At 45.3% G+C, this 24,176-nt stretch overlaps 1 protein-coding gene across 3 annotated transcripts in view; it reads right to left on the minus strand.

Annotated features, from left to right (window-relative positions):
* Window positions 1-11,207: 11,207 nt before the first annotated feature.
* ADPRHL1 (ADP-ribosylhydrolase like 1) overlaps window positions 11,208-24,176 on the minus strand; it is a 45,862-nt gene continuing 32,893 nt past the window's right edge. For all 3 annotated transcript variants that reach the window (XM_054185069.1, XM_054185247.1, XM_054185160.1), the window contains one exon: window positions 11,208-24,003. In XM_054185069.1, coding sequence (XP_054041044.1) covers window positions 19,233-24,003 — 4,771 coding nt within the window. In that variant the 3' untranslated portion in view covers window positions 11,208-19,232. The remainder of the gene's footprint in view (window positions 24,004-24,176) is intronic.

Here is a 24,176-nt window from a genome sequence, read left to right on the forward strand (position 1 = left end):
ATGTGTGAATTTACAAAAATTGCACAATTTAATTGGCTGTCATTATCCAGTGAACCATAGCAGTCATTAAATAGGACCATGCTGCACATTTGTATTGCTCCTGCAACAGGTACCTTGTATTTCTGTATTTTCATATTTCTCAACAACATATTTTTCAAGGATTGTCTTCTCAGAAACTCCAATACTATTATTTTTATAATAATTTCCTTTTACAAGGCATTGTGTCACTACCATTCATCCATGAGCAATTGATAAATTTCTGAACACAGTCAAGTAAACTTTATGGTAATATCTTTCTTGATCTATGCAAAGTCATTTTTTCATGCGATTGCAAAAGTGCAAGCATCTTCTTATTAGATGTTGATGGAAAATTGACCATAGTCATAATCTATACGTAGATGCAAAGCAACCCACCAAAACACTTAAGTAATACTTAGAATTGATGTTAGACCATTACAATTTTGCCTGCTGTGGACATGCCTTGTAGGGGCCCTGATGCTCTGCTCCACTCGGTTACAGTTTAGCCATGATATCTACATGTGATGAAACCATTTAGCGTTCCAAAGAATGAGTCTATAAGTAATTCCAGATGCAATTCTCTTAACTACACTGTTCTGGAAATATCTCTCAGACATAGCTTTTTGCATTTCCATGGCAGCATAAATGCTGAGAATTACAGACTTTGAATGTTTAATGGTTCTTCATATGTGTGCAACATGTTAGTTTGTGTACATGAAACAACTTTCATCAGAGAAAGCTCAGATTAAATCCCACAGAAGTCACTGGGATGGGGAGGGAAGGGGCTGAGTGTCATGCCGCTCTTAATCATCTTCAGTTCTTTGTTTCAGCCTGTCCCAGTCCCCGGCATTCAAACAGCGGTGGCAGGGCAGGGCCAGAGAGCGTGTCAATCGCTCAAAGGGAGGAGATGATTCTCCTACAGCATGAAAAACTCTCACTCAGGCCTTCAACTAAGCAAAAAAAGGTGATTTCTCTCTCCAGCTCCAGTGCCCAGCTCTGAAGCCCACCTAAGGCTTGGAGCCTGCCAAGGCTCAACATGGGGTAGTTAAGCCAAGAGAAACACCCCTGGGAAGCTCAGCACTCCTTCTAGCCAGAAACGTCCAGTCCCTGCCTGAAGGAACCATCTGGCTCTCACAAAATGTATCACATGTGTCTGTTCTTTCTCTCACATGGGCTTGTGTCACCAAAAAGTAGAGGCTGGGGGCTTTATGTTAAAGCAGGCCAGGTCTTAAATGTGAAGGTACAGCCTCAATTTTATTTCACATTTGAGTAGTCAGGGAAAGCAAACATGAAAGAGCTGCAGGCAGAGGGAAAGCAAGTTCAGCCTTCCATCCAGTGGAGAAAATGCTGCTGCATTGGATATTGCACAGAACACCGCAGAGTATTTCCCCTGCACGTCACAGGATCAAATATAGCTCACAGCAAAGTTGGCAAGTCTAGCACCTATATGCAAGCTGAGAATCAAATAGTTAGATACCAGGAAGATGGACAACTGCCTGAGGACTTCCTCAGACCCACCCTGTGCTTCAGAAGAAGAAAAACGAAAAAAAGAAAAAAAGAAAAAAAAAGAAAAAAGGAAAAAAAGAAAAAAAGAGTATTCCCACAAAGAGGACTCTTGTAAGTCCTCTTCTAGGGAGCACTCAGCCTTTCAAAATGCACCATCAGTATTTCACAGTGTGACTGAGGGGCAGCTTAGGGAACGGGGATTGTTTAGCCTGGAGAAAAGGTGGCTGAGGGGAGACATTTTGCTGTCTACAACTACCTGAAAGGAGGTTGTAGAGAGGTGGGAGTCAGTCCCTTCTCCCAAGACACAGGCAACAGGACAAGAGGAAACGGCCTTGAGTTGCGCGAGGGGAGGTTTTGTTTGGATATTAGGAAAAATTTCTTCACTGAAAGGGTTTTCAAGCATTGGAACAGGCTGCCCAGGGAAGTGGTTAAGTCACCATCCCTGGAGGTATTTAAAAGATGGGTAGATGTGGTGCTGAGGGACATGGTTTGATAGTGGACTTGGCAGTGTTAGGTTTACAGATGGACTTGATCTTAAGGGTCTTTTCCAATTTAAATCATTCTATGACTCTATTCTACTCTGCCTGGAAAAATACTGGTGGCTCTTTTGATTGCAGTGGCTGCATTTTAAAGTACCGATGTGTGGTTACTACAAGGGATGGTTAGTGTTTGCAGTGTAGTTTCTTGTATGAAACAAATGCCAGATTAGCAAGGTGTTGTATTTCCCACAGCAATGATAGCGTGTCCCTGGCAATACCATTCACATTCCCACGGGAGAAAGCAAACACTGATTCTTGCAGTCAAGCTTATATGGTGATAATAAATAGTACTTAAAAACCTCACAGTTGCTGTCAAGGGTCCTCACAAAGGGGACACTTGTAGTGAAACAAGAGACAGCTCTGATGGACTGTTTTCTGGGAAGAAATAACCATTAGGTAACACTTACATAAGAATCAATGGCTGGTTTTAGCTTTTCAATGGTCTATTTTTCTGCTTGAACACCCTTCAGTATCTTTTGTAAATCCTGTGCATAACTGGCTTTTGCGACTTGCACTTCCTTGACCTATGACTTGCACTTCCTTGACCTACGACTTGCACTTCCTTGACCTACGGAGAAATCTTCAAATGTTCGGGTCTGGACTGCATTTAACATTTCTCACTAAACAGTTTTGAAAACCAGTGGAGTAACATCAAATAATATTTGAGACATTTGCAGCAAATGCTTGCAAAAAGCAAAGCTCCAAATGCTGAAATGTTGATAATAAGGACATGTGAGATGCATATCTTGCCACTTCTGTTTTAGCACTTACTCTTACTTAAACTAAAAACTTATGCTGACCAAAGGCATCTGGGGTCTCCTACCTGAACATACGTAGTTCAACACAGTAATTGAGTTAATGGTCTGTGCTATTAAAGGTGGGTAAAAATAGTTTAGAAGAAGTGAGAGGCAAAATCCCTCTTTGATGAGTGTGAGGAGAGATGAGGCAGGACACCACAGAGAATCACTGCATCAGGGTTTTTGCAGCTCTAATTTGAACATGGCTATTTTTAGAGGACCTGCTGTACATATAAACAACACTAATGACTGCCAGCAGAGACAACCACGTTCCTAGAGCCAGCGACATTGTGTGCAGCTCTTAGGATTTAGCTAAAGCATGTTTTTGCCAAGTAGGTGTTAAGTAATTCATTCTTTTGTTTTCTATCAAATTGAATTATGCTTCTCTTTTACCTCTCTTTCCCTTTGTGTTGTCATTTTTAAAAGTAAAACTGTGTGGAACAAAAGACTTACAAAGTAGGGCCTGAGAGGTTTCCACAGGCAAAATTAGCCTGAGATAAATGAATGATGTGGAGCCAAGGCAAAAGCAAGCGTGCGTGGAGTGCAAGGGGAAGGGTGGCTGAGGGGGCATTAGGTTGGGCCAGTTCAACTGGGTACAAGATCTGACTGCCCAGAATGGATGAGAAATTACAACTGTTAATGTTTAAATCTGATAGAGAAGAGTAAGAAGGTGTATCACAGTGATATCAGTCAGAGCACTCCTTCCCCATGAGCGTTCCCTACTGGAATATTCAAAGGCAGTCCTGGGTGGTGAGTTTGTGCTTTAAATTGTGGAGTGAAAGCAGTTTAACTGCCTGAATTCTGATCAGATACCTTTTACTTCAATAATTTTACAGCCTTTGGTTCTCACTATTATTGTGGTTTAACCCCAGACAGCAGCTAGGACCACCCAGCTGCTCACGCAGTTCTCCCCCTTTTACCCCAGAAGGGCAGGGATAAGAGGGAGAAAAGGAGGGGAAGGGGAAAGGAAAAAAGACTCATGGGTAGAGATAAAAACGGTTTAATAATAACAGAAAAGGAAAATAACAATAACAATAATAATGACACAAGTCACTCTCACCACCCAGTGAATTGGTACCTTCTGGAGCAGTGATCATGGATTCCCCTCCCCATTGGTTGGGGGCGTTGGATTCCCTCCAACCCCCATTTATATGCTAAGCATGGCATCTATGGTACAGAATATTTCATAGGGCATTCCATTGTTCTGTCTGTGCTCCTTCTCAGCTTCTGTGGGAGGCTGAAGAGTCCTTGAAAAGTATAAACATTGCTTAGCAAGAACTAAAACAATATGCATTATTGACATTCCTGTCACAGCAATCGCTAGAAAGAAAATTAACTCTTTCCCAGCTGAAACCAGGACAACTATTTAATGGAGTAAATGGCTTTTCTACAAAACTCTGGGTTTTGTGTGTTATGAATGGTTACTGTGTTTTTCTATTGCCTTCTTTTTATTGGTATTCTGTGGTGCTTCTAGTATTTTGGGAAGGAAGACAATCCCTACCAAGTAACTTGTCTCCCTCATTACTTAATCCTGAGAAGAGAAGAGAGAAAGAATTCTGCAGTCACTAGCAGGAGACATGCAAACATGTTTGCCATATAAACCCACATTTGGCTGTCAGAGTGGTGTCCTGAGCTGGCCCAGAATAAGGGAGCTGTCGCAGGGCAATATTCCTTCTGCCTTTGCCAAGGGCGGTTTTCTTATCACCATTTACTATTAACAAGCTCACAGATCTACCCGCAGTGCTGAATGATGATATTCATAGGTGATAGAACAACCTTGTTGTAAAAGCTTTGGACAAGCTGTGGTGGCTGGGGAATGCAAGTTGAATGGCAAGTGGTGGTGGTGGGGTCAGAGAGAGCACTTTGATCTACGCCTGCAGCAGAAAAACAGCCAAAGAAATCACTGTGCAAATGCTAACGGGGAATGTCAAAAGGGCCTTGAAGCAAATTGTGGTGGATTTGATTGTTGATCTAAGCAAAACACCCTCCAGATCTTTTGAAGTCTGGAATATGGAAAGCAAGAGCCAGATCCCGCAAAGCGCAGGGGTTCTGGCTAGGCAGGGCCACTTCATTGTTTGTTTGTGCTCAAGCGCAGCTACTGAGTCCACTGCAGACACGACATCCAAACCCTTTGCCCTGACGTGGCAGGACTTTGCAGAGATCTGGGTGGGGACCCTACAAAATGACTTGTGTGGGGTGGAGGGAGTCGGTACTCTCACTGGAGAGGGTTTGTCAGGGGTGCCATCTTCCTCTCAGGCCTGCACCACCATGTCATCCAAGTGACAGCAAACCCTGGATTATTTTTGTCAGCAGTAATCTGGGGGAGAGGTCAAACGATTTCAATCCTATAAAATATGAAAGTACATTCTGTGCCAAGTGGTAATGGGGCTTTAAAACACCAGTGCTCCAGTATTCCTAAGACCCTATAGCAACTTCACTCTCAGCTGAGCCTGGAAGCCCTGTGTGCATTGGGAAAGGCAGAGGTAATGGTATGGAGAGCCTTGCAGCAAGGCAAGAGGGCTTAGTCAGCCAAAAATGCTGGTTTTTTTCAGCCAAAAAATGCTGTGGGGAATTTCAGCCAAAAAAAGTGCAAAGGGAATGCCCCCAGGCTAATGAAATGCACTAGCGAGGTATTGCTCCTTCTCCCCTTAGCTCTGCCCCCATGGTCCACGAACTGTTGTGGGGTCTATGACAAGCTATTAAGACCTAGAAATGAAGTAGAGTCTCTGGGTTGCTGGAGGGATGAGGTACTAAGTGCTGCTCTTTGCCAGCAACATGCTCTTCTGAGCATAAATCAAGAAGTTTTCCTGTTTATTACCACTTTGCTCTGCATTTCTCCTTTCCTGGTACTGTAGGACTCCTCCACCTTCTGCTGTGATCCAAAGCCACTTGCTGGCTCAGAGAGCGTCCCTCAAACAGCTCCAGTCACGGCAGCAGCCCTGCAGCGCTGGCTGTTGTGTGTGCAGAGGAAAAGCCACAGGCAAATACGCTCACATATGTGTCCAGGCTCTTGCAAAACCCACCAATTCCCTGCGTTGAGTGGGCGACAGTGGTGGCAGTGGCAGAGCAAGGGGAGGCTGGTGTTTACGTGAGTTCTCAAGTCAGTGCTGTGCTACAGCACGCAGCTCATCTGGTCTCGCGGCTTGTAGAGACGAACACAATGGCAGAGCTCAGCCCTGGTGCCAATATAACAGGCCTGGCTTGTTTGCTGTGCGTTTATGGTCCGATAACTGAGATAGCATCCCTCTGCAATGATAGAAATGTTGGAGGAGCTGCTGCTACCTGCTTTGTAGCAATACTGGCAGCAGCTGCCTGTCCCTTGTGGTGGCCAGGGCTCCAAGATGCAGAAGACCCCGCCTTCCTCCCCCCCAGGGCTCCTTCCTTGCTACCTGGAGGGGTAGCAAAGGGAAAAACTCAACCTATCCAGAGAGGAGTGGGCACCACACTGGAGAACAGGAGGGGTGGAAAAATCCTCCCACCTCCCCCCCAAAGTTTTAGTTATTTGGGCACTACATTGTCACAAATTTGAGATTTGCAGCCAGAATGCAGTACGTGCGTGCATTTGGGTAGCTGATCAAAATAGCGCGTTGAAAATGTTTTTCTTCGAATGGCTGCGAGTGCTTTCTTTAACAAAATAACAGTGAAGCTTCGGAATGGAAAGATTACTACGTTACTGAAAACTCTGTTTTAAGGGTTTTCCCAGGAATTAATGAGCAGCTGCATGTTGGAAAGACATTCCTACTCATGCAGCTCTCTGGAGTGCTCAGAAATCTTTATTGAAAAATAAATGGAAAATTTGATCCACAGAGCAAGTTCTCTATGTTTCTTGGAAATACATGATTCACATTCCAGCCTCATTTTGTAGCCCTTGGACAGGACAGAAATGTAAGGGGAAAAGTAGGAGAGTGGAAAGGAAGAGAGGGAAGCCAGCAATAGGAAATGCGTGTGTCACAGGATGAGCTTAGTGGAGTTTCCATGTGGGCAGTCAGGGAAAAACATGTATTCTTGTGCCTATTAAAAGTACTCTTTTTAATATAATATTTTTGCTTTTGTGAAGTATTCATATGTTTGCTTTCATGAATTGGTGAAGGAGTCCGGCTGAGTTTAAAACACAGATATGGATTTTGAAAAACAGACATGGAAAACATATATTTCTGAAAGTATGTGGTAATTCAGTGGGGCCCAGACTCAAAATTTTTGACCTCCTTGGAGAATTTGGCTCATGGTGGCACAAAGATCAGTAACGCTGCAAGTCATTGCTTGAGTCTTGGACCTTGCGGTGGGACCTTTGGAGTCAATCAGCCAATATGGGTATCTCTTAATTCATGTCTGTGTATTACTAAAGACCATGGCAGGGACAAGAAAATTACAGCATGATCATATACCTTTACTTTGCCTCCTGGAAGAACAGTCTTAATGATTTTGTACTGTGCCTGCTGCTGAAGTGGGTGGTGAAGTTCCCTATTTCCCTTGCAAATAATGTTTAATGATCATCCAAAGTACTGATCTTACCATCTTCAGGGCAATATCTTCATACCTAGTAAACAGCTGGTCATGCACACGAAATTAAGTATTACGGGAGAGGCGTTAGGGAGGGTCAAGAGTTAACCCTTAGCTATCATCTTCAGACGGTATTTGTTTTTCACATTTCCTTAAGGATGCAGGGCTTTTCCTCATCTTCTCGGCAAACAGCCACGTCTCCAAAAGGCAAACTCGCCACCTGCAGGCCAGCAGGACCACTCACAAGGGCCGCGGAACAAAACAACCCCTCAAGCTCGGGGGCACCTTGTTTACGGTGGTTTTAGGATTTCCTCTTCTTTTATGCACCAATTAGCAAAAGCTAATTGCCCTTCGGACGTTATTACAAAGAAGTTTAGAGTGTCTGCCTCTGGAACTTAAACCTACCCCAGTGGATTGTTTAAAAAAATGTTAAAAAAAACCCCCAAAAACCACTAGACGATGTTCTTCTGCAGCAGGCTGCTTCTGCCCTCGCTGTCGGTCTCCTCAAGCCTGGCCTGCATCTGAGCTGCAAGGAGAGAGCATGCTGCAGGGCTTCTGCCTGCTTTGGCTTCCCAGCCCAGGCCTTAACACCCTCCCTCTGCTACTAGAAATCGGCAATGGTTTCCCCGTGAATCATGGTTTTGATCGGAACAGACTGTTTCTTAAGCACTTTTTCTTTTTTCCCCACAAAAACATGTTTTATTTTTGAAAGATACCAAAACACAGTGTTTCAGGAAGTTTGAGCTTTCTTTGTCAGGCTGAAGGAACATTATTGGAATGCATTTTGCTATTTGAAATATTGGGAAACATTTAGAGGGAAACATTACCTTATTTCAGTGGCTGGCTGTTGTAGTGCTCACGAATCACAGTTACCTCCAATCAACAGTAAAAAGTCAAAACCAAAAGAAAATATTCCATTTTTATAATGAAACCCACTTAACCCTTTAAAAAAAGAATCAAGAGGAAGGTGAGGCAACCTCAGTTTTACCCCATTTTGAATAAAAACTGTCTCAAAGCTGCCAAAAGGAAAACACACTCCAGCTTCTCCACCAACAGAAGGGTTTATAAGCACTACAGAGGAACAAGAGAATCTGCAGCCCTGCCCTTCCCAGGCCTGTAAACCGTGTCCTAAATACCATCGTGCACCACGCTAATGAGAAACAGCAGCGCCTTGTTACTGCTATGCCTCCTGCCCGTAATTCACTGCGCATTTGGCCCCATTGGTCCTAGCAACTGTGGGTGAGACCCAAGCCTATCTGCCATGGCCTCCTCCGGTTCTTCTCAGAGGTTTGGTGGTGCTTTTGTCCCACCTGGATCTTCTGCTGTGGAGGGAGCTGCTCTGCTGCCGTAGGGTTACAAGGAGGGCAGCCACCAGGTGAGAGGCTGCCCAGTGAACCGGTTAAAGCTTTGGGGTCCTGTCACTGCTGATTGATGCAATGTGTTTTTAGAATCATTCATCAGTCGCAGAGCACTCAAAGAGGAATTTTAATGATCTTGACGAAAGCTGTTGCAACCTCACGGCCTTCAGAAGTGAAGGTGAACTGTTCTTCAGCCCCTAGGAATTGGAAACTTGTCGTAGTTTAGCCCCCAAGATTTGCAAACAGCTGATTTTTCATTTAAACCTGGGTTTCTAAAGGAGAAAGCATAAAGAAAGACCTAATTTTGCGTTTCTGTTTGCCTAGAGTTGGGTGCTAGTGGTGTACATTGCAGAGCAGTGGCCACTTATTTTATAAAGATATTTTAAAAAGTCGGTGATCCAATTTTTAAATACAAAACTAAGCATCAGTATTAGCTTGTTTGAAAGGGAGCACCAGAGCTTGCCACATTTCTGTGGCTTCCAAGTCAACTCTGAAAACGAGAGACTGAAGTTAACAGAAAATGACAAATTTAATCTCAGTCTGAGTTTTCACATTGCCTGGTAAATTCAGGTGAACTCTTGGTGCACTCAGATAGGTGGTACATCCACATACATATACTTGTTGCAGACTTTCATGGCCCAAAGAGCTCACATATCATGTGTACGAAGACACGCACCAAGGCGAGGGGAAAAATTGTTCATTCCCACTACACAAATGGAGAAGCAAGGCATAGAGAAAGCTGATTCTTTTGATATCAGAAAGAGTTACTGTACTGTGGAGGAGGGGAGGGAAATCAAGACTTACCTGTATTTTCATTGTATTTTCGTAGGAACAGCTTGCGCTTAAGTGATGTGGTACTTGTACAAGTCTGTTTCTTCTAATTCTTAGCGACATTCAGCTTCATACTTGCTCCCACTGGGAATTGTGCTCCCACACCCTTTACACTCACCCTTTGTGCCTTTTTCAAACATGGGTTTTACAAGCCTGTGAAGAGAAACGCCGGAGGAACATCAGAAGTCCCCAAGCAACTGCTAGCATCAGTTTGAGTCATGACAGGGGAGTTACAACTTGACTAAATATAGAGCTGAAAAAGTGTTGCCTGTGCATGGGATCACTCTGATAACCTGCATGCTCTGCCCAACTCTCCACCACGCTCCTCCCGCTCAATGGCCATCTCACCTACACACGTCCCCTGGAGGATTAACACCAAAAAAGCCAAAGGGGAGGTGAGGATCAGCAGTGGTGATTTTGGAAGAAGGCGGACAAGACAATGGTGAACATGGGTGGGCAGGCCCTGTCCTGTTTTCCCTGTGCTGCTGGGTTCAGCTGGCTGCTTGCCGTACCCTGGCCATGGCTGGCACCCGAGCTCCCCACTGCCTGTCCTCTGTTTTGCAAGGGGGGGATGCACGGAGAGATGACGTGCTAACAATTTCACAGACAGTTTGTGATGGGGAGGAGCAGAGCTGAACTTGGGTCCTCCAAAACGTCTTCAGATGGGGCAGGGTGAACCCTCAGCAAGATCTCTCTCTTCCCATCACCAGGATTTGCAGGAGCAAAGGCAAGGCCCAGCTCAGGCAACGGCCAGGGTTCTCCCCAGCGTTTGCTCCTCACAGGCTAGCCCCACATTTGCCCGACTGCTCCAGCCGAGCAGCAGGCAGGGCTGGAGTGCTTGCAGGTCACCCAGATCCTCCCTGTATGTAACCGTATTTCCATGTTTTCCAAGGTTCAGTTTTACCCAAGTTTCATGTTGTGGAAGGGACAGCATTCAGCAATCTCAACAGCAATGCTGTTTTGCTTAAAGGTTATATCTGAAGGAGTAGCTGCCTGAGGCCTTTCTGCAGCTCTAAAGCACTAATGTGGTCACCAGGATATTGGGTTCTCCTGCCAGCCTTGAATCACAGATAGCCAAACCTGATCCAGCCCTGCCACAGCACCAGGTTTGTTTCAGGTGTGTATTTAATCACTCCCATCATCAAGGAAAAGCAAGACAGGAAGTCATGTCAGGTCACGCAGCCCTGGCTGGCCAACCCCACTCTGCAGGCAGTGTGGGAGGAGGAGGTTGTCCCAATAACCTGCTCCTTAGCCCGTCACTGCTCCTATTTTGGTGGCTGGAGTGACCTCCCTGGCATGCAGCCCCCCTCTTTGCCTGGGTCTGAGGAGCCGGTGGGGACACAGCAGCCAGGAGTAAGCTGCAGAAAATGCAGCTTGTCGTGCTCTTTTCAAAGCCACGGCATTTGCATAATTAATGCTCTGCATTTTCTACCTATTCCCAGCTGTCCCGTGAAACTCAGCATGTGTCAGCTCTCTTGGGCATAAGGAAAACAGTTTGCATACTGATGAGATGCTTACAGGCGCTGTTTGTCTTTGTTTCTCATGCTCCTTCCTTGATAATGACAGAATGATTACACGATCATTATTTTGTATGCTTTTATTATTTTCATCTTCTCAACACGCAAGTAAGACTCAGTGGTACAAATAAGTAACCCATCTAAGAAGGAAAACAGTTTTATTAAGAAATCTGTGTGGTATGACAATGGTACAGACTTTCTTGTTACATGATGGGTGTAATTTAAATGAGTTAATAAAGAAGATGTCTTTTGGGGATTTCTGTTCTTCTGTGATAAGTTTCCCGGAGGCTGGAGATAGGGAGAGCTGAGATACATTTGGTGGGACCTTGTTTGGACGCTTGGATCACAGCTGCCCACACTGTTCCCGTTCTTCAGAAGAATGAAAGATCTCAGTAACCGGGGCTAGCAATCCAGAGCTGCCTTTGTCCATTGTATTGATACAAATATCAAGGGACACAAGCATTTCACTCTGATGGTGTAACTCCATTAAACACGGTTGTTTCTTAGTAAGGACGGACTGGCTCTGCAGTGTCCTTTCTTTCTTTGATTCCTTCCAGAATCACAGAATTGTAGAGGTTGGAAGGGACCTTTGGAGATCATCTAGTCCAACCCCACTGCCAAGGCAGGTTCACCTAGAACAGGCTGGACAGGAACGCGTCCAGGTGGGTTTTGAATATCTCCACAGAAGGAGATTCCACCACCTCTCTGGGCAGCCTGTTCCAGTGCTCTGCCACCCTCAAAGTAAAGAAGTTTTTCCTCATGTTGAGATGGAACTTCCTATGTTCCATCTTGTGTCCGTTGCCCCTTGTCCTGTCACTGGGCACCACTGAGAAGAGCCTGGCCCCATCCTCTTGACACCTGCCCTTTAGATATTTATAAGCATTGATGTGATGATCCCCTCTCAGTCTTCTCTTCTCCAGGCTAAACAGACCTAGGTCCCTCAGCCTTTCCTCATAAGAGAGGTGCTCCATTCCCTTGATCATCTTTGTAGCCCTGCGCTGGACTCTCTCCAGCAGTTCCCTGTCCTTCTTGAACTGGGGGGCCCAGAACTGGACACAGTACTCCTTGTGGAGCACAGTGATGGGGAGGAATTGCCTTCTTTTTAGGCTGCATCTCAACCATATAAAATCTCTCTCACCTCCCTGCAGGGGCCAGAGTGACTGGCTTGGCAACTGCTGTGGTGCAGGCCAAAAAGGTGTGTGGTCTGCAAAAAGCGGTTGTAATTCCTTGCGGTGAAAGGAATCTGCCCTGGCTGAATTCGCCCACAGGGCTGCGGTGAGCTGGCCGGTCCCTGCACGACAATTCTTTTGTTCACAGCCTTTATTTTCTTTTGTAGATACAGAGGCAAGCAGGTGGCTGTGACACTCTCCTGTATTTCAGAAATATGAGTCATTTTTTTTAGAAGGGGTTTTGGTTGCCTAACATGAGGCATCTTATGAAAGAAGCTTGATTTTCTGAGAGCACTTCCCCAAAAAATCAGATTCTTTGATAAAGTGTCCCACATTGGATATTTAGAGTCAGTAGCCATTTTACTAAAAATATAGGCCCTAACAGCTATTCGGTGGCTTTTTGAGGACAACCAGTTCAGTGCATTATAGATTTCTATGGCTTTATTTTCTCTGGAAGTTTCCCCTCTGGCAGTACGTTTCTGCTGTTGCATGACAAGCATCATTGAAAGCCTGCTGTAGCGCTCGCTTGCCGAGTGAAAATCCCACCACTTTACAAAGCTGTTGCACCTGTAGCTTGGTAGAGTACAAGCAACTGAAAGCACGTTAAGGATAAAGTAAGGACAGTAACAGGAGGTGTGTAGCAATTCCCAAACCTGTTTCAGGTCCTTCAGGTTGTAAGAGGTAAAATACTGACCTGCTGATTCTTTGGCTATGCAGGGTACAAAAAGTCTTGGCAGGAAAGCAGACGCCCAGCAAGACTTTTTTTCCTGTGTTGGAAGTTCTCATCAAGGAGTGAAAAATGCTTCCTTCTATAAAAAGAGATGCTCGTGGAAATGAAGAGAAATAAAGCTTAGAGAACATGATGCATTTTGGAAACCACATAGTGAGTGAAGCAGAAAATTGTTTCTGCTGACAGCTGATAATACCCCTGCGCTTCTTTCTCAGGCAACAGGTAATAGAGATTTCCTTCAGTGTTCCAGAGCAACCCCCCACCCCCAAATCCATAAGGACCCTTACTTGTAAGGGTACTCTGGTCACACTGACAAGCTCCTTTTGGATGGTGTCCTGTCCTTACGGGCACAGGAATAAGAGAAGAAACGGTTCCCGAAATTTCTTTACCATTCCCACCACTATTTCGACTTCTACTCTGCCTTCGTCGCTGCTTGCTTGTAACCTGCTTTACAAATTCCGCCGTTAGGTGGAGCGTTTCCCCTGTCAGCAGCCCAGAGATTTCATCTGCGGGAGCTGGGAGGGATGCTTTACCCAACAGATGAATAATCCCCCTGTGCTGGGATCTGCTGGTTGCAGCTGGAAATGAAAAAGATAAAATGGGGGGAGAAAGTTGCATTTTAATCTGCGGTCTCTTCTATTCTCTTTAATGCTTACTTCTATTACCAGCTCCACTGACATCCAAAAAAGTACGAAGGGAAAATCTGAGACAAATCATATAACTTCAAGTCTTGGTCTCTATCTTTTTTGTCATGTTGATGTGGTAAAGGTTGTCTAAGACACAGCTCTAGAAGATGCTGATAAATTAATGTTAGTTCACAGTTCAGAGCCAGAAGCGTGCATTCATTAATTATTTTTTGTTCCATTTGAGCAATTTGGAATCAGACAGCACTACTGGGACAGCTGTCTCTTCCCGGTTTTGAGGTCTGGAGAAAAGTAGTGACATATTTCCTGATTTTGATGTGCACCGGTCATGTCTTGTGGTGCATCACTGGCCTGAGTTCTTCCACTGGCTAAACCTTCGCAGGGCTTGGGCTCTTTTTGCTGACAGTAGCTATGCTTTACGTGCCCTCTTTCAATTAAATAAAAAAAAAATATCGGCAAGCATGAGCTCTTTGTTACAGTTTCATGGAGACAAGGCTGATCCAGCACAGTTTTGCAGCCCTTTCTGAGCTGGGGAGGGAGAGGGAGCTCTCAGCCCTTCCCCCTAATCCCGCTGAGATCTCTCAGTGCCTGAAGCCCCAGAAATACGGGCATCGCATTCCCGTTATGAAACTTTTGGAGAAAGTGGCAGTCTCTTCTCAAAGCTGGGACCGTGAGGACTGGGTTTGTCCCACTCAGCTTCAGGCGCCTCAGTCGAGGGCTGCGTTGCTGCAGGAGATGGAGGGAGAGCGAGGCATATCCAGAGGGCAGTTGACCTGATGCTGAGTTTGGGGACCAAAGGCAGAGGTTTGTCCTTCAGTCAGAAATGGGGGAGGATGGATGGGGCTGCTGGAGATGACAGCCACGTCTTCAACTGTGGGAAAGGAACTGTACTACCGCATTGCTGTGCAGTTTGTTCAGGGCCATGCTTGGTTATCCAGACCACCCCAAACCAATCCTTTTGTGAATCACGTGTTACTAAGCCCGTCTGAGAGGTGTCCTGCTGATGAGACATGCTAGGGGAGACTTTACTATGGCCTAATTAGAGAGGACATAAAAAATCTGAAAGACTTTACTGATGGCTGCTACTGGGAGCCTGCCTGGCTTCTCTGCTTGCCCCAACCTCTACCCACCACTTACCACCAAACCCCCCCTCAGAGCTGCCTCGTCAGCTGGGCCCCTTCAGGTGCCCCAGGTTCCAGCTCGGAGTCTTAAAACCTTAAACGCCTCCTTTATTCAGGCTTTCAAAAACTCCTGGAAAGCTACACTTTGAAGAATCCAAAGCAATGGGCTACGCCTGGGGAAAAGACATTGCCATTCATTTTGCGCAGTCCCCTTAAAAAAATCTCTCTCTCTGAGAGGCTAATTCCATAAGAATCAGAGATTTTAAACTATGTCACCACAGAGAGGTAACCTTGAAAAACCTTTTATACCTGGGCTTTGTTTTTTCTTCATTTTCTATGTGCCTGGCCTGGTTTTGATTGTCTGTATCTATAGCTGTACCAGAGCTTTAAGGTATGGAGATTCATGGAGATTCCAGGGCTTTAAAACTAGCAAAAAAAAATTGCTGCTACTTTTATTGCGGGCCAAGGACCTAATGACTTCATGACCTTGAGAGATGTTTGTCTTGAAAGATGCTTTTTAGTAAAGCAGAGGGCAGTAGTATGGTGGAGGAACAGAACTGTTCAGAATTACACCTGTCGTGCAAAACTACAAAAGCCAAGAGATGTGCTGGCAGGAGCATCAAAAATGTCTGTTATTAGGTCAGACAAAGTGAAATCACAGCCTGGGAGGGCTCCCATCGTTGCCTCTCCTGTGGCGGGGTGGGAAATGTGCTTAAAGGAGAAGAGAGGCACAGGGCCTCTCCTCCTGGGGTGAAGGAGGCCAGGAAGGACTCATGGAGACTGGGAATCATAGAATCATAGAATCTTCATGGTTGGAAAGGACCTTTGAGATCATCGAGTCCAACCATACACACACAAAAAAACCGCTACAATCCCTGCCACTAGAGCATGCCCTGAACTGCCAAATCTACACGTTTTGTAAATACCTGTAGGGATGGTGACTCAACCACCTCCCTGGGCAGGCTGTTCCAGTGCCTGACCACTCTGTCAGTAAAGTAATTCTTCCTAATATCTAATCTAAACCTCCCCTGCCACAACTTCAGACCATTTCCTCTGGTCCTGTCATTATTCACCTGGGAGAAGAGGCCAACACCCACCTCTCTACAACCTCCTTTCAGGTAGTTGTAGAGGGCAATGAGGCCTCCCCTCAGCCTCCTCTTCTCCAAACTAAACATGCCCAGCTCCCTCAGCCTCTCCTCATGTGACCTGGTCTCCAGACCCCTCACCAGCCTGGTAGCTCTCCTCTGGACACGCTCCAGCGCTTCAGTGTCCCTCTTGTACAGAGGGGCTCAGAACTGAACACAGGACTCGAGGTGAGGCCTCACCAGTGCCGAGTACAGGGGGATGATCACTTCCCTGCTCCTGCTGGCCACGCTATTCCTGATACAAGCCAGAATGCTGTTGGCCTTCTTGTCCACCTGGGCACACTGCTGGCTCATGTTAAGCTGGCCGTCCACCAGCACCCCCAGGTCCTTTGCTGCTGGGCAGCTTTCCAGCCACTCTTCCCCAAGCCTGTAGCGTTCCCTGGGGTTGTTGTGACTGAAACGCAGGACCCAGCACTTGGCCTTATTAAACCTCATACGGTTGGCCTTGGCCCATTGATCCAGCCTGTCCAGGTCCCTCTGTAGAGCCTTGCTATCCTCAAGCAGATCAACACTCCCACCTAGTTTGGTGTCCTCTGCAAACTTACTGAGGGTGCACTCAATCCCCTCATCCAGATCATTGATAAAGATATTAAACAAAACTGGCCCCAAAACTGAAATGAAACTTTTCGGTTTGTGTATCTCCCACCAGCGCTCGAGCCTGGCCGTTTGCACGCTTTCTGGCACAGCTGATGTAGACCTGCGTACCCCTCCTCGAACTCTTGCTTTTTCTGAAATACTCATTTCTGGCATTTCTTTCCTTATCAACAGTGCTAAATTTTCTGCCAACGTGATCTGGAGCGGCTTGTTTTGGGCTGTTGGGCAACTCACACCAGCCTTCTACTCCTCTTCCAGCCATTGCCACTGGAATTAGTATGGCCTCACCCTCTCCTTTCCTGGAGGATTACTTGTGCTAACTCCTGAAGGGAATCTCCGTGACTTGCTTATGTGAGGCATCAGCCTTAAGGATGCATTTAGTGCAAAGCTTTGCCATGTTTTAAGTGCACTTCAGGGAGGAATGATCAATTGACTTGGCTGGATGATTTATGTCTTACCAGCAGAGATTAAGGCATGCACTAACCTAAAAATTAAACCCCACAAGATGACTCTGCCTGACTTGTCCTGAAGACAGGGTGCTGTGCCTGAGTCTCCTACTGCTCTACCTCTACTGAGAAAAACAGATATTGCGGGTGTAAATTGAAAGAGTTGAGGGACGCCCGGTACACACTTGACTAGCTCTCCTGGGGAGGTACCTGCTTAATATCTGGCAGACAGAAGTCCTTTAATTTGTGACAGGGTAGTGATCTTTCCAGATGTGAATAAGGAAAAAAAAAACCCCAAACCAAAAAAAACAACCCTTAAAATTTCTTTTAAAAGATTGGAAAAACAATAATTAAAACGGCTTCTCCTGTGGTGGCAGGAGAAGGAGAAGCCAGCTAATACAGAATTTGCTATTCAAGTCTGGTGCAAAAGCTTTATGTTGTAAGGGCTTTTCTCAAATGGGAAATGAAATCATGGACAATAAAAAGTAAATTAACGTTTAGGTTTAGTACAAAGTGGCCTTTATGGTTGCCAGCTCATAAAAGCAGTGGGTGAAACACACCCCTGCACACAAGGGTGGTCTTGTACCACCAATAAATTCCGTTTACCCTGTGTTTTGAGGACTGGTGTGATGTACATACTTGATTTCCATTTTGTGAGCCTCTGGATGCCAGAAAGCCTCATTCTTGGCATGTTATGAAGGGTAAGAAAGTCTAAACTTCTTCAGCCATCAGGGGACACGATGTTCATGACCCCTCTTCCTCCCGGCAGTGTCCCCGGCCAGGCCAGCCCAGTTGTCACGTATGTGACTCGTGTGCATTGTGCTGGTAAACGGGTTTGATCTCAGCTTGCTGCCAGCCTGCTCTTGTCCTCATTGCCTTGCTGGCAGCGGGTCGGGGCACTCTGCCAGCCTGGGCTGGAGGAACGGCCAGCCCTTGGCCGCACGGAGTGCAGTCACGGAGAGCGTCTTAAAAATTGAGGGGAAGTCACTGCCACGGGGGAGCAGGACCTCACTTGTGTAAACCCTCTCTCTTTCTGCGTAGCTCTGCAACTTTGTGAAGGTGGGTCCTTAGGATGTGCCTTTGGGGTTCCTCCACAGTAAGTTTTAACCTGGATGTGTGGTTACAACGCTGAGCTAAACTGGCATATGGGAGAGTGGTGCTGTAAGATTTCTCTGTCCGTCACCGCTTCGCTATGACACCCGTGGCAGCAACCCTGCCCTCACTTCTCCAAAACAACGTTTGTCATGTGCAGACTTTGTGCAGAAGTCGCTATTACTGTAAACACAAAAAATCCTATCCCCTTAGCAGGATCCAGTGACACTGGCTGCTTCTTACTGCTCCGTTTCACATTGTGTTGTAAAATAAACACTTCCTAAGACTTTTAATGTGATCTGCGGCACCTGCCTCATGTCTGTGTGCCTTGGGATTCGGAGTGGGACAGATGTCCCAGGAAGAACTGAATTGCCCTGGCAAATTCTTGAGTCTTTCTGGCTTACATTGTCCTCAGGAGAGGTCCTCAGGGCCCTTCAGTGGCGAGCTTTTCTGAGGTCTTACACTTGTTGCATGTTCATCTGCAGTAATTAAGAATCCCTTGAAATGGTGTATCTTTACAACAATAACTCATACGGTGTATGGACAAAGTGCAAATAGCTTCAGAGGACGTTAAATCATTATTTTTCCAATATTAATATTAATGAGGCTGAGCATTTGCATTCGTGGTAAATCCTCTTGTAGCATCAATGTTCTTTGAGGACTTTTCTGCAGATAAATGAAGCATTCCCCTCCTTCCCTCACTACTTCTACCAACGGCGTCACTCAGTGCAGCAATAGATCAACAGTTCCCATTAATCTGTGAAAAGGCAGAACTTAGAACAGGCGCTTTTTGACATAATTAAAGCTGTCACTGCCTACCACCATTCCTGGAAAAAGTACTAGTGGAGTTTCATTAGAATAAGTAAATACAAATAAAGTTCACCCTGAACAGTGGTCTTTGTTACAAACAAACCCCATTAGTTAGCAAGGAGAGTCTGGAGTGGGGCTGAATTCACGCTGATCTCAAAGCCCTTCTCATATTTAATTTATAAACCAATGATTAATTCAGTGATTAGCTAATTCACTTGCGGTGATTAATTTAATTCATGTCTTCAGGCTAATGTTTAAGAAAGAAAAAAAGCCCAGCTCAGATAGATGCACATCAATGTCCTCGTGATTAAAAAATGATAATATAATGCCCTGGAGAGTAAAGGAAAAAAGAAAGATCGAGGGAAGCGGTGGCATGATCAGTCGTAAGTTCTTGCCTAAGCTGTAGCCGTATTTTTTAGCTGTGATGTTTAAATGTGTCAGTTACTCTAATGATCAATGGTTTGAAAGATGAATCTAAGGGTCTTTCACTGTAGCTTTCCACTGTGTATTTTGAGAATGGCGCTGCTTTAGAGCAGTCCTCCAGTTCTGCTTTTCTCTCATTTGTTTTGCCAGCTGCCTGCCAGCTCCCCTCCCTTTCACCAACATCTTTCTCATGCCTCACCAAATTCTTTGATGAGAGTGCTTGGTACTTCTTAAATCCAGGCTGTCTTTTTCTATTTCCAGCAGGATTTTCCTCATCTTTTGATGCAACATGAACTGAGGATGATTTGGGGGACTTCTCTGTATGAGACAAACTGGTCTCTTTTGGGACAGTATTACAATTTATGCCATCGCTTGGCAATGGAGTTTGATAGTTCTTGAGGTTGCCCACAGGGCCTTCCTTTCCTGAGCCATCACTGCTGTGTTTCTCTGATTGAGTTGAAGAGCGTAGCTGGTATTTCTCTCTTCTCTCAGGTCGACTCTTCACTTCTGGATTACCAGTTTTATACATTGCTTTTTCATCAGGTGGTGGCGGCGATTGCTTCTTTTTGGCTGTGGCATTCTTTTCTTGAGGCTTCACCAGTGAATTCGGAGATGGGGACTGGCACATCCCAGAACCTGGGTCTTTGCTTTTATCTTTTACAGCACTTGCATCAGGCTTTGTAAAACTTTCAGATACAGTCTGTTGGTTTTCTCCCTCTGGAGTATTTTTCTCAGGCTTTGATGATTTACTTGAAGGAGGTAACTGATGGTTTCCAGATCCAAACTGATGGTTTCCAGAACCCTGGTGTTCTTCGTCCTCCTTTACAGTCTTTGCTTCAGTTGACCTGATGTCCTCTGCTGCTGGTGTCCTTTGCTTTCTGTCCGCTGAAGTATTTTTCTCTTGGGACTTGAGCACTTTCTTTGAGGAGGGTGACTTCTCAGAGTTTGGATCTCCATTTTTTTCTTTTACAGCGTTAGTACCAGGCTTCTTAAAACCTGTAGAAGGTTGTGTTTGTTGCTTTTGTTCTGGAGTATTTATTTCTTGAGGCTTAACCAATATTTCTGATGATATTGATCGGTACTTCCTGGAACTTGGAAATTTGCTCTTCTTTTTTGCAGCATTCATATCAGTCATCATAAAATCTTCACATCTCGTTTGCTGCTGGTCTCCTCCTGGAGTGTTTTCCTCATGCTTTGCTGATTCTATTGAAGGAGGAAGCTGGTACTTCCCAGAACGCTGGTGCTCAATATCCTCTTTTAGAGCCTTTGTTTCAGGTGACCTGGTGTCCTCTGCTGCTGATGTCTTTTGCTTCCTCTCTCCTGAAGAGCTTCTTTCTTGAGGCTTCAGCACTTTGTTTGAAGGTGACTGGAACTTCTCAGAGGTGTGTTTAGTCTTTTTTTCAGCTGACTTAGTTTCAGGCTTTACAAAGTCACCTGGTGACATCTGCTTCTGTGTCTCTAGAGGGGACGATTTCTTGTCTTGCTTTATCAATGGATTTTGTGATGGTATTTCATTTTTAGGATCACATGAAGTATTACTTTTTCCTTCACCAACCTTTTTATGCTGCACGGGTTCATTTTTCAAGTTAGGAGGGGTATTTTCCTCATCATTGGTCTTATTGTCTTGCCTTGATGTATTCCTTGTTGTCATTGAATAATTCTTGAAGTTTGACTTGATGTTTCTTTCCTCTGCACTGCCGTTTGCATGTTTCATTGGTTCATTTGATGAGGATAGGTTGTGTTTCCCATTATTGCAGCAGATGTTTTCATCTACTGTCAGCTCATGTTTGTGCCTCACAAAATCTCTTGAAGGTGTTAGACATTTTAAACTCTGCCCAGTATTTTTCACTCCTTGAAAGTTGGTATCATGCTCTGATGAAGGAAACTGGGATGTCTGAGGTCTATGAGCATTATTCTCGTTTGAAGAGTTATTATGATCCATCGTATCACTTGGTGTGGATACGTGTTCCTCCTCAGATTTATGCAAGATATTTCTCTCTTCTCTCTCCTCTGTATCCCTCTTATCATTCTCATGCTTCATGTCATCATCTGATGACAAGAGCTTATCCTTTTTATGTTTGGAGAATTTATTACTACCTTTTGCATGCTTCTTTTGGTCTGAGTCCAATTCAGTTGAGGAAGGAAATAGGTTCTCTTCTGGCATGTCACTTCCTTCCTTCATGGTATCATCTGAAGTTGGTGTTCGATTCTTCTCCAAGGGTAGTAGGGGCTTTCTTGTTAGCGTGGTTTTATTTTCATATTTTCCTGGCTTCTTGGTTGAAAGCAAAAGACAATTCTCAGTGCTCTGATATGCGTTTGTCTCTTCAGCTGTAGAGTTTTCATTTTCTGTTGCATGATTTGGGGATGGCACTTGGTTCTTGAAATCACATGCAGTTTTCTTCTCCACTGTAGTATCATTTCCACAGTTTGTCAGCTCATCTGAAGAAGGTAGTGGGTGCTTCTCACATCCATGGCTGGCATGCTCATCTTCCACACCACCAGCTCCCTGTCTCACCAGATCAATAGGTGGAAGGGCTGGGGGATTTCCAAGGGTGTGATGGATTCTTTGTCCTGCAATCCCACTCATTGGTGTTGGTAAAGGGTTTGATGATGGTGACTGGCATACCTCAGAGTCAGGCCATGGCATGTCATCTGCGGTGGCCTCTTCACGCTCAAGGAAAGATTTAGATTGACTGTGACAGGTCTCCAGGTCAGTCAAGGTACTCTTGCCCAGCGCTCGATTGTTTGCATGATTCATCCTTTCATTTGATGAAGATAATTTCTCCTTCCCAAAATCTTCTTCTGTGAAGTAGAAGCTGTGCTTCACAAGGTCACCTGGCAAGGCGGTTTGTGTCTTGTCCAAATCAGAAGAGATGTGCTCTTCTGCGGTACCAGGTTTCTGCTCCTTGTTCTCATTTGAGGATAGCGTGGGTTTGGTCTGATTTACATCTGGATTTGGTATGTCAGCACTGGAATTAACAAAGTTATTTTGTGGGCTGGGCGTTTGAGGAGGCTGTAGCTGCTTGGTTTTGGATTCATTTTGCATTTGGCTGTTGGGTGGTTTATTCTCCTCGTCCTTTTTAGTTGGGATATCACTATCATTTTTGCTAGAAGTAGAGGATGCTTTGTCTTCACTGTGATATTTCACTCCTTCTTTGGCTTCCTCAGAACATCTGCCTCTTAAACCTGGTGCCTCTTTTTGGACTATTGGTGGCCTTTTGCCAGAAGCTGGTGTTAGGACAATTAGCTGTCGGTCCTCCACTGGAGGCTCAACTTCACAAGATGCTTGAACTCCTGAAGACTCAAATGGCAGAATGTTTTCCAGTGCTTTCTGCTCTGGAAAAAATTTTTGGCCTGTAAAGAAAGGATCCTTTTCTGGCTCTGTGAGCTCTGTGTCAGCTTCCTCTGAACTGTATACGTACATAGTTATTTCAGGAATCTCACCTGTTTTAGTATCCTGAGGACTTTGTTCATGGGATCCTTCAGCTGTGCTAGAGTAAGGTGAGTTAGAAGGTGGGACATCTTCCTTAACGTGTTGCACAGCATTGGTAACCCCCAATAGTGAAGGTGTATCAGGCCCAGCTGGCATGTTATTCCTGTTGCAGCCTAGACTATGTTCAGACGAGGGAGGAATGCAGTCTGCAAGAGCTTTGTTTTGACAGGTAGTAGAAGAGCTGTCTAGATTAGGGTTAAAGTTGGGTCCTTGCTTTGTGGAATCTATTTTAGCCTCAGCGTGATCCTTTGCATCAGACGTGGCCTTGGGTGCCACTGGTAACTCTTTTTTGTCCTCCCTGTCCTGTGCTGCATTTCTTGGTGTCTTGTTCTCACCAGGCTCTCTGTCAGACACCCTTTTTTCCTCTAGTGGTGTGTCATGACCAAAAGGCTGCTTTGCTGCATTATTTTTCAACCAGCTCCAAGGATGGTTAATTTCGGTAGCAATGCTGAGTTTGGGCACTGGGACTGTGGAGCACACTAAATATTGGGTCTCTGGGCTGTTTATACCTGTGGCTGTCATTGCTGCCGTGCGCAGCACTCTGACCTCTGGCTTACGAATAGTTTTTCTGCTCGGGAAGTTTTTAGTCTTTTTCTCACCTTTGCGCAAGAGCGATGCTTTCACCTCTGCGGCTGAGCAGAGAGCGCTTTGTTCAAACTGCTCCTTCAGTTTGGACAGAACCGAACTCCTGTTGACTATTTTTGGCAAACCGCTGTCTGGTCCCTTCTTTTTCCAGCTGGGAGACTTCTCCTTGGCTTCTTTTTCTTCAGCAGCTAAAAATTTCTTCAGGATGCTCTTCACTGTGTTTTTCCCACCAGCGCTGCTCCACCTGGCCCTCTCGCTGGGCGCTTTGTCTGCATCCTCCTCTGCTGCTTTTCCATCTCCTTTCCTGTCTCTGTTACCAGCCCTGCTCACCCACAGCTTCTCTTTAATGACCAGTTTGCCAACTTCTCTTCTTTTCTTGGTGTACGGCTCGCGATTGTTGTTTAGAAATCTGGACCGCAAGAGCTGAAATCTGGTGGGATGCTGGCCCCTGTTTGGACCTGGACATGGCTGGTTATAACTCACCTTGTTTTCTTTACCTTCTGCCCATTTTGTCCTCTTGCTGCTGAGCTGCGGATCGCCGGCTGCGAGCTCGGTGACGTACAGCAGCAGGCTGCTGAGAACAGCAAAGGCCCCTTGCTCTGTTGCCATCCTATTGAGCTTCTTCTTCAGCACCAAAGGGTCTACCAGCATCTTATCATCTCCGCAAAAGCGTGTGCTTTTGGTGCTGCGCAAGAGAAAACACGAATGTTCTTTTCAAGTCATCAACATTGCCGCTACCTCCTTATTTTACTTTAATGGCATGCTGCCATGCATAAAATGGAAAAAAATACTTTAGAACTTCTCAAGAGAGTTGTCGTTAGTGGCCTGTTAAAAAGCATGCACAGTGCTTTACAAGCT

This window comes from Rissa tridactyla, chromosome 1, assembly GCF_028500815.1.
Source record: "Rissa tridactyla isolate bRisTri1 chromosome 1, bRisTri1.patW.cur.20221130, whole genome shotgun sequence".
NCBI lineage: Eukaryota > Metazoa > Chordata > Aves > Charadriiformes > Laridae > Rissa > Rissa tridactyla.